The 10,466-nt window shown below is 40.4% G+C and overlaps 1 protein-coding gene across 2 annotated transcripts; it reads right to left on the bottom strand.

Annotated features, from left to right (window-relative positions):
* Window positions 1–5: 5 nt before the first annotated feature.
* M6PR (mannose-6-phosphate receptor, cation dependent) lies at window positions 6–8,410 on the bottom strand. Of its 2 annotated transcripts, none has more exons than XM_051963055.1 (7): window positions 7,892–8,252; window positions 4,455–4,634; window positions 3,499–3,665; window positions 2,738–2,847; window positions 2,409–2,539; window positions 1,865–1,991; window positions 6–1,506 (listed from the first exon to the last, which is right to left on the bottom strand). In XM_051963055.1, exons 1-7 carry the CDS (start codon window positions 7,924–7,926, stop codon window positions 1,384–1,386), a joined length of 873 nt encoding a protein of 290 aa, XP_051819015.1. In that variant the 5' UTR covers window positions 7,927–8,252; the 3' UTR covers window positions 6–1,383. The 2 variants fall into 2 exon arrangements, with proteins under 2 accessions (XP_051819015.1, XP_051819016.1); XM_051963056.1 differs by having other exon boundaries at window positions 1,414–1,506; window positions 1,858–1,991; window positions 7,892–8,410.
* Window positions 8,411–10,466: the final 2,056 nt, after the last annotated feature.

The raw sequence follows: 10,466 nt of genomic DNA, 5'->3' as shown, positions 1-10,466 counted from the left end.
AGGCCTTTTTTTTTTTTGGTCCTTTTAATTTTCTAAAGTCGTGTTTTTATACAAAAAGTGGCATAGACTTTTGCCTTATTTTAAAACACTGGGTTAGGGAAGAGGGAAGAAAACAAAACAAAATATACACACACACCAAAAAAAAAAAAAACAACAAAAAAAACCCTGCTGATTTTATAATCTTAATTTCCCCATTTTCAAAGGAAAAAAAAATTTGAACAGTAATGAAAAAGCCAAAGATATTTTTTTTTTTTTGTCTGTAGCTATTTTGCCCCTGATTGGCCAGAAGAACTTTATTAGCCAAAGAACGGATCAGCCCAGTTTCCTGGCCATACCACCTAATTAGAAAAGGGAGGCACCAGAAGGGATTCTGAAAACCCATTCTTGCCCAGAAACATCTTGGGCAAGATACACTTTCCTCCCTGAGCCAGCAGAGGGAATGTTAGGCATTCTCTACACTTGGAAGGAGAGCTCCAGGCTCCCTACCTGTTTCTATTTGCATTCTTGGCAATTTTTGCTAAAGAAAGGTCACATACCTGGGGAGATCGACCATATTCATAAGGTATATAATAAAAGCTTCACCAGGTTCTGGAACCACAGAGAAAAAAAAATCCTCTACCATTCTAGGCATGGCTAATTTTCCTTTTTAGGAGCCAATGTGGCACAATACTTCAGTCTCACTTCCCCCCTTTAGCTTCTGGCTTTCTGGCTAAATGTGAACGACAACACAAGATCACAATCCACATGTTTCAAGATAAAGGTCCCTATCTAAGTCAACAAAAGACCTAGTGGTACCTCAAAAATCTTATGGCCTGGGAAAATTCACATTTTGTGGTTTTGAGGGGACGCAGGGACACTAAGAGAGATGGACTCCCTTGGGCCCAGACCAAATTCAGGAAGTTGGAAGTGATCAAAATTCCAACCAAACTCTAATAAGAGCAGGCATAGGGTTACAATGAAAACCCTATATAAATAATTTTTTTTCTTTAGAATCCAGTGTCTCAGAAAAGCCTAACCTCAAAAAATGCAGTAAAAAGGCCAGGAAAGTCTCTTGCCCACTCCCAGCCATCTGTACATCTTCCTATCATCCTTTCTCTGCAAGGGCAATCCCTCCCTCTCAAACCCTCATTTCCCTTTGGCCCGTAAGGATTGTTCCTCCTAGGCACATTTCTCTGGTCAGTACCACTAAGACTCCAAAGGGAAAACATGGAGCAGAGAGAAGGCAGCTCAGTGGGTACAAAGAGTGAGTGCAAGTTAAAAGCAAACTAGAGGAAAAAACTGGTAGAAGAGATGGAGCAGCAACGGCGGCGGCGGAGAAATCTGGCTGAGGATGCTTTGGTTCAGGGGGTGGAGAGAGAGAAAGGCTGGGTATCTCCAGTATAGTCACATGGGGAGCAAGTGGTCATCCCTCTCTTCTGATTCTTCCCCAAGTTGGTCATCTCCCACACCCCGGTAGGCAGCAGGCACATTTCGGGGTTTAGACCGGCACACAAAATCACAGCCATCCTGTTAGGGAAAAGAAACGATTGACTGAAGGAGAGAGTTGTGTGGGGTGCAGAAAGGCTCCCTAGTCTATAAATATCACAGGTTAGCCACTAGAGAAGCTGTTTCAGGAAAATAACTCAAAAGAATAAAGATGCCATCTGAGGATATGAAAGTTTAAAATTCGATTTTAAGTTTCTTGAGTGTTAGAGACTAAGGGTCTTGATGGCAGTAAACCACTTTTCTTTCCTTACCCCCTCTCCCAGTTCCAAAAGAGGTAAGAGTTTAGAATAAACCAATTCTTGCAAAAGGCCAGAATCTGTGTGTTCCCTGCAGTTAGATATAGAATAGGTACTGGAACAATAGTCCTCTTACTACTTACTGCTACCAAATTGCCCAGATCCTGCCAGAAGGCCAAATGAGGAAACTGCTCCATGCCTTTGGCACCCACCACCAGCCTTTGGTACAAGAAGCCCCCAATGAAATAGACAGCCACCAGTGAGGCAAACCTACAGAGAAGGGAAAAAGTATAAAAATAGCCACATTAAACAGATACAGGCACAGATGAAACATCCTTCCAAATAAGACTGGGCACTAAGAACTAGAGGGGTGAATAATTAGCAACACAATTAAGTGACCTCTCAGCCATGATCCTGAGGCAGCCAGCTAAGCTACTGACCTGCACAGGTAGTTTCCTGCTTAATCCAAAAACATCAGCTCCTGAAGTTAGAAGAATTGCCAAATACAACAAAGCCTCTCTCCCTTTAAATGTAATTAGATTCTAAGGTTAAATCCATATTCTCAAAGTTGCAGAAGTAGGAACGAGAATGCATTTTTTAATCACTTGGCCCTCTACAGAAATTGTTCCTATCAATCCAGAAAAAGCAGAAAAAATATTAAAGGCTTTTGTGTTTTGGAGCACTCACGTAATAAGTAAAATAGATCCTACGCTGAGGTGAGAATCTTCAGGTGCGCAAGCCAGACTGCTGTCCATCTCAAAGAGGTAGAAACATTCTTGGACTTTTCCCCTTTCTTCAGAAACAGGCAGGAAGTTGCCCTGTATGAAGATAGGAAATAATAGTTTACTATGTTAAAAGCAAAATATTCTAGTACCCTAATACTCCCCTTAGCTAGCAACCTAATGAAGAAAAAGAAAAGTTCCCTTAACTACATCATTCCTACTATACCCATCTAGTAGTGCTGTGCCCACTCTGCTGTTCAGCCTCTGTCCAACTCTACTAGCCCCATGTCTCACCCCAATGGTGTTTTTGTTACAGGAGATCATCACCACTGCCCGTCGCTGTTCCTTGCCACAATGGCTGCCATACTCATCACCCCCTTTATAGGTCAGCATGATCCAGTCACCTGAGGGACAAGGAAAACCTTTTTTGTCACAGGAAAGGATAGCAACAGATTTGGGCATTGTGGTAGATAGAAAAGTATATAAAGAAAACTTAGAAGGAATTAGCTTTTCTTGAAAATTTTGTAATTGTTATCAAGGGACTTATATACCAAAGTATTATGTTTTGTTTAACAAAGCTGCATACCCATCATTCTATAGGATAACTGAAACGGAAAAAGATAAGTCGTTAGACTAGTAAGAAATCTTGATTTTTCAGTACTAATGTAATGGCAATGACATGAATCAATTTCTATTTCACTGGGATATACTGGATGGCTATTTCAAATCAATCTAAGTTCATATTGAACCAAATTTATTGAATGCACATTATTTGCTGACAAAAGGGCAGAAAAGGAGAAGGCTCTTTACATTCTGGTATTTAAAATTATCTGATAATTCAGTGGTTGAATAGGGGGAGAAGGGGATGGTGGCACAAGGATGACTATGTTCTTTCCATCTTTAATACTAAGTGAAACAATCATGCCAATAATTGTTCCTCAAGCAACAATTAAGATCATAAGATACAGTTGAAAAAGAGTAAAGAAATAGCTGTCTGAGTTAAAATGAGCTTGTTTTGGAATTATCTGATGATGAAAAGTGAAAAAAGGCCTTACTTCCATTGAAGATATGGGTTTCATTAATCCTTCCTATTATTGTCTCCTCTTTAGTCTTCAAGTTGATCTGCACCAGTCCAGCCCCAGAGTTGTTACTGCCAACTTCCCGGCACACCCTAAATTTGTAGGTATAGGAGTCTGAACCCTGGCCCACAGTACTTTCAAAGCTGTTAAAGCAAAACAGGGAAATGAAGAAGAAAAAAGTCAGAATGAGTATTTCTACTTACAGCAGAATTTGCTCTGACCGCTGAGGTTTTGATTTATCAGAGCTCACCCCCATCATTTTGGCAGAGATGATTATGGTCACACATAGAAGCCAATACCATCTGTAGAAATGTGATATCTGAGATTCTGAAAGGTTAGGTGGTAATTAAAACACACAAACACACCTGCCAGAGCTTCTGGGCTTTTTAGTGGATCATCTAGACTAAGCCCTGCTACTCTACATATGCTATTTCCCCATGCTCAAGAATAAGGCATTCTGAGATTGCTTTTTTCCTTCCAAGCAACTGATATTCTAAAGATTCCCAAGACTTAAGGTAGCAGGGAACAGCTAACAATGCCCATATAAGAAAGGCTCAGTGCCCAGGTCAAATAGTTTGTCATAAAACATCCACTTTAGAGATGACAGGCTTAGTCCTGAAGTCTGTTCTTGGAGACAGATAAATCAGGCTACATAATGTGAGAAATACAGGCTTCTGGGAAAAGTTGGACTGATTTCCCTTCCCTTTATTATGAAACTGGCTGGTTAGTCCTCAAAAAAGGCCCCAGATGTAAAGTTTTTTTTAATTCTGGGATCAGAGATTTTAAAAGGAAAGATTCTTTAAAACAACAAAGGCATGAAACCCTTAGAAATTTCTGTCCTTTGTGACTATTCAATTTTTTTTCAATTAGGTCCAAACTATGACCCTATTCCTTTTCCTTCTCCAAATTTGTCATTTCTTTTCATCTTTTACCTTTGGCCAAAAAGTGGAGACAGCTTTTTCAATACGGCCAGCTCCTTCTCTGACTCTTTATCCTTCTCTCCTATTAAGTCACAGGTTTTTTCTTCTGCCTGCCAGGCCTCCTTCACTGCCAAGGTCAGAAGTAGCAGAAACAGTAGCCCAGCCCGACAACAACTGTAAAAGGGGAACATCCTATTGAGAGAGAGAGAGAAGAAATCAGTCATCACAACACACTACCAAGCTAATCCTATTTAGTCAAAAAACAGCAAAACCTTTAGAATATACACAAATACATCAAAATGGCTGACACACATCCCTTCCAGCTAACTCACACTTTATACCTCTGTCAGATACTCCCTATCTTACAGCTATTCTCTTTCCTAGAGCTCTCCCTCCAAGTCAGGCACAATTTTATAGAAGACATCCCCACAATCCTCTATAAAGTGTCTCTACAAGTTTCCCCAAGTGTCAAGCTTATGCTAGTTACCCTCATTATTTTGTATTTACAAAATTTTCCTATTTGTTATTTACAATACTTTGGGGATAGGGAAGATATGATAAACAGAGCTGTCTTCAGTGTTAAGACACCCAAAAAGCTACTTCCAAATCAGGATTTCACAGCAGCTAAAGGGAAAACAATCACATCTCAATTTCAGAAAAACTGGGTACATTCCTGCCCTCTTTGGAGAAGAGTTGAAATAAACTGTCTAGTTACCCTCCTCCCTCCAAAAGCACCGTATAGATTCAAAAAACTAGAGCTAAAAATGAACAAGATTATCTTGATTCTTAACCTATCAAACCAGCAAGAAAACCCTGCCTGATTTGTTACTAAAGAGTGACAAAATGACATAAAAAAATAAAGCCCCACTTAACAATAAGCACTTATTTCCTTTAAGGTCTCATGTCTTTCATTCTCCTAAAATCACTTTATAAATTATAAGAAAATTTATTAGGTCAGAACACTTCTTGTCACTAAGCTCCTGGGAATTACTCAACCAAATCAATCTAACGTTTGCATACTTGACCCATTTTGCCAAATTTCTCCGAGAATAAAAATACTGTTCATTAATTAGAATCTATTTATTTCAAAATTTATTGTCTCTTTCTGTTTATTCCCTTCCCAATTTGTACAAGACTTTGACTTTGCAGAATATGCCTTTACCCAAATTCCTTAATAATCCCAGTTTACTTTAAAATACCCCTTTTGCAAACTGGTAATTTTATAGTCACTCCATTCTACCACAGAATTCTGACAGGTTTTCATAATCCTACTTTTTCCTACCTCTCCCTCAAATCTAACTTTTCATTGTAATAACCCTCACATGGTCTAAAGATCTCCCAAATATCAAAACATCAATTTTCTCCAGACTGAGAAAAGTTACAGACGACAAAAATTACATTCTCCATTTGACTTAAGATAAAGGGGAAATGACTTTTCCAAAGCTCAAGTAATTTAGTGGAAAATGGAACAAAGGACTCAGGTCCCAGATTGCTAGCAGCTTCCTCTATCATTTCCAAAACAGTATCTGAAGGGTTCAGCCATTCTGATAACTGACTGACTGCATGCTACTTTCCCCACCTATTTACAGATTAAAGTAACAAAAATTCTGAAGTTTTATGAAGAAAAGTTCAGGCATTGGGTTAAGGTCTAAGACCTCTATATCCCTTATCTGTTATTAGCTGAAATAAGTTTATAATAATAAAACCTATAAGAATATCTTAGTCAGCAACTAGTAGGGGACACCCCCAATTTTCTAAACAGTTAATATCAAGTAACAGGCCATAAAAGAAATAGGTTTTCCATTTTTCCAACCCATACCAACTGGTCAAGCATCTACCTGATTAACTTTTAAGTTATAGAAGCCTCTTCTAGGAGGTGGTATAGAGAAGGCTGTTTAGGTAACATTATTACTCAGTTTTATAGAGGCATTAGCTGGAAAACTGGAATAAGGATATTCAAATAACAGCATGAATGGGATAAAGAAGAATCCTCTCTTATCTGTTCCCTAATTGGTCCAATCTCAGTAGAGATAATTTTGCATGCAATTTATATTCATCATACTATTTATGCTGATGATTCATAAAATCTACCAAGATGACTAAGCTAGTAAATAGATTTTTATAATTATTTATCCTCCTGAAAATGGCTATTATCCTGATTTGTTTCATATGAGTATCATGATTAGAGACAAGATCAATGATCGATCAACAAGTGTTTATTTAGCATAGCACTAGCTATCATTTCAGACAGTCTGTTAAGAGACAGATTTAAATATGCACATAGGTATATACAGATTATATACATAGGATTTTTTTGGTTGTTATTAGTTTCATCGTGGTGGGAGCCTAACACAGATAAAAGAGGTTAGGACACTGTCGACCTTTGAGGTGTATCTTGATTCCTAAAAGGCTGGAATGAAGAAAACATGCATTCTTGACATGGCTGACATCTAACCTGACACGGTGACAAAGGAAATGGGCTTAAATCAAGGCACGAGGATTTCAGTATATTTTTTAATTTAAAACCAAGAACTTCCTGACTTTGCCATGATTAAAAATAAATCCCTCCCAAATCAGAAAAGGTTATCAAAAGTAGGTTGAGGGGGCCTGCCTAGAGATTCTCAAGAAGCAAGCAATTATCTTTCTTAATTTAAAACTTGTAAAAAAAGGGTAACGACCGCTTGCGATCCCCTTCCAACTCTTGACATCAGAAACACTCAAGAGTTTTCCTATACTTGCAGTATGGAAAGACTAGTTTGGTAGATGGGAAGCAGCTTCATCTCTGTAGCATTTCAACTTCCCAAGTCTGAAGGAATGACTTTGAGCCTTCCCTATCATAAGTCCGGCCCTCCATCTTTCTCTTGCTTTCAAAATCAAAACACTTTAGGGAATGCAAGGAGAAAGTTTTGAGAAATAGGGAGCTCAAATGACGTGGCCGCAGAAACTATGGGTCTGGGTCAAGTGGCAGGAGTCACTACACCTCCCAAGTAGTGTTTCTAAGACTCCTGCTCCTTCCTAGTCAAGTCCTTCTCCTCCTCTACCGGAGCTCTTTTCCAGCGCTTTCTTCTGCCTCTCCATCAAGTTGTTTTGGGAATCCCACACCAGAGAGCATCCTCAAGTAGTTCTGCCATGTTTCGCATCAAGAGGGACAAGGGACTTCCTAAGATCACTGCCTCCCTTTCCTCATCGATATCCCTCATATGTAACGAAGTTCCCATGGGGTCCCCTATCCTTCCACTCCTAATCTTGTCTCGGCAACTCCTTTGTGGCCTACTCTTGAGTCCCAGCCTCCCCCTCTTCCCGAAACACTCCCCCTCTCCGGCCATGGAAATGGGGAGGGGGGGGAGGTTAAGGGGTGGGGTTAAATCCTTGGGTGAAAAGGAACGCCAGCGATGCCGATTCCAGAGGCCTTCTTAGGGTTCCTCTCCCAGGGACCCCAGCATACTCACGTGCCACTGGGGAGGAGGAGCGAAACGCCGATCATGCTGAATTATTAATGATCCCTCATGAATATTAATCAGAATGCCCTTTCTTTGGAATCCCCAATGGATATCGTCTGGAGACGGGACCCGAAGAGGGAGCAGTTCAAGGTTCCAGCTGCAGCCCCCGTCCCGGGAGCCCCCGTCCCAACAGCCAGGATTTCCAGTAGCACCTCACACTGCCCCGCTCCGAGAACCGGAAACAGGAAGCGAAAACCTACGGCCCGGCAAGTCTACCTCCCACCAGGCTCCGCGGCAGGCGACCACAGAGGGTTGTTTTTTTTTTAAAGCCCTGCCTCTTCCCGCTCCTCCTCACCACCTCTCCCCCTCCCCCTAAATAGTCCAGCCCACCACTTGGCAATTTATTGGCAAAAGAGAATTCAATCCCTCGCCCTTCAAAATTAACTCCGCCTTCGCCCCACTCCATCCAATCACTAACAAGATCTTCAGATGGGCACCTCCCTTCTTTCCAGGCTATCTCGCAGACCCCGCCCCTAAACTCAGTCTCTCCATCTATAGGTAACCTTCACCTCTCCACCTCCGGTTGTCACGCGGACTCACGTGCCTCATAGCTGGTCCTCTGCTACTAGGGATGTGAATTGTAAAATAGGGAAGCGGAAACTGGCGTGGAGGAGAGAGAGCTTGACGTATATGCCGCTCCGCACTTTGGGAGTTGTAGTCTTTTTTTTTTGCTTTCCCGGCAATTTCACTTCCCTCTTCCTCCTGCACCTTTGCGCCCACCAGTCTCGGTCTGATAGGAGTACTGAGGGACTATACTGTGAGTCCATGAGATTAATTTAGATTCCTGGGAAAGTTCTAGATGTGAATCTAGAGTGACAGTTTGTGAACACTTAGAAAAAAAAGGAAGCAAGAGACTGGATTTCATCAAGAGCTGGTTGTGCCAGACTTCCATTTCCTCTTTTGACAGCCTTTCCAAACTGGTATTATCAGGGGAATACCTAGAGTTCAACAAGCCATTTGACAAAGAATGCCATTCTGTCTTTGTATTCAAATATAAAACCTTGTAGACTTAATGACTGCATTAATGTGGTTTCGGAACTGGTTGAATAATCTGACCTACGGATGGGTCAGTGTCAGATTGGACGGGGGGTTTCTAGTGGAGTGTACGGCCCACGTTTTGTTATTCAGCTTCATAGATGATTTAAATGAAATACAGGTAGCAATACTTATCGGATATTCAAAGGACAAAAAGATTATGGAAAACTAGAATAGTGGTTAATATATAACAGAATAAAACAATATGAACAAAAAAATCTTGCATATTTTTTAAAAATCAATTGCATATGTAGAAGAGGGAAATTGTCATTAAGGGAGTATGTTTCTTTGGGAAAGATCTAGGGATTTTTGGTGGGCTGTCAACTCAATGTGACTATGAGGAGTACCCTTTAATCCTGGAATCTACAAAAATATTCAATTTTTCCCTCTCTGGGGTGAGAAGGAATAATCAAGTGCAAGAGAGGAAAACCTTTGAAGAAATTCCACTCTCAGGCAGTAGCAAGCAACAGCCGCAATTTAGTCACAACGGATGGTTCTTCTTTCCTCCAATCAGCTCTTCTAGCGTGTAGAGCTTTTCACCAATCAGCTCTTTAAGCTCTCCGCCAATCAATGAAGCTCCCCGCGTCAACACGAGTATTAGTCAACCGTGCTGAGCTGTCAGCTTCTGTGCTGCTATTCCTTGGCTCCCGTTGGCTGCTCGCTCCCGTTGTTTTCACTATTTCTCCTGTAATTGATTTGTTCATTTGCTGACTCTGGGCATCTGACATGATTTCTTTTGTCCGAGTTTGCTACTTTAAAATATTGAGATATTAAAATATCTCAATGTGAAGCGAATTACTCTATCTTAAGATGAGCAACTCCAAACCTACAATTCTATCAGGAATAACAAATCGTCCCTATTCAAGTCTCCAAACAGTTTTTCTACGCAGTATTTATCAATAACAATTTACAAAGTCTTGAAAAGTCACATTCAAATTAGCTGCGGGCAAACAATGTACTTAAGCCAAAGGATCAGTGTAAAGGTTTAACCCTGTTCGCCTCAGTTTCCTCCTCTGTAAAATTATTTGGAGAAGGAAATGACAAACGACTACAGTATCTTTGCCAAGATTTGATGCCAGAAAAACGTCTCAATAATTAGAATTCTCATTTCTTAAAACTATCTATTCCATAATGCTGTCTCTTGTACGTCTAACTCGGAGATGACTTGGATAGGAAAAAGAAAGTTGACAGATTTTTAATCTTGGATTGTAGTCAATAGGAGACACCCTGCCTAGCAGTTGGAGAGGTCATGCTGGGAATTATCAGTCATTTCTGTGTTAGAGTTCTAATTGGTAAGAAGCGTTTCCTGATATCAAATCTAAATTTGCTTCTTTACAACTTTTACCCTTTAGTCCCAGATCTGCCGTTTGGGACCAAATGAACAAATCATCCCTCTTACACACAAGGATTCTTAAAATTCTTGAAGATAAGTATAAAAATTTGGCTTCCCTCCTTCACCTTCTATGTCTTGTAATAGTTTTTTTAAAGT

This window comes from Antechinus flavipes, chromosome 5 (assembly GCF_016432865.1).
Source record: "Antechinus flavipes isolate AdamAnt ecotype Samford, QLD, Australia chromosome 5, AdamAnt_v2, whole genome shotgun sequence".
Taxonomy (NCBI): domain Eukaryota; kingdom Metazoa; phylum Chordata; class Mammalia; order Dasyuromorphia; family Dasyuridae; genus Antechinus; species Antechinus flavipes.
Note: the sequence above shows the minus strand (reverse complement) of the source record. Positions and strands in the feature narration are given on the sequence as shown.

Excerpts from the sequence above, each read along its gene's own strand:
- M6PR (XM_051963055.1), bottom strand. The coding sequence starts at position 7,926 with ATGATCGGCGTTTCGCTCCTCCTCCCCAGTGGCAC. Across the intron at positions 2,540-2,737 it reads GTAACAAAAACACCATTGGG|GGCAACTTCCTGCCTGTTTC; the intron begins GTGAGACATGGG and ends ATCTTCATACAG. Across the intron at positions 1,992-2,408 it reads GGATCTATTTTACTTATTAC|GTTTGCCTCACTGGTGGCTG; the intron begins GTGAGTGCTCCA and ends CCTTCTCTGTAG.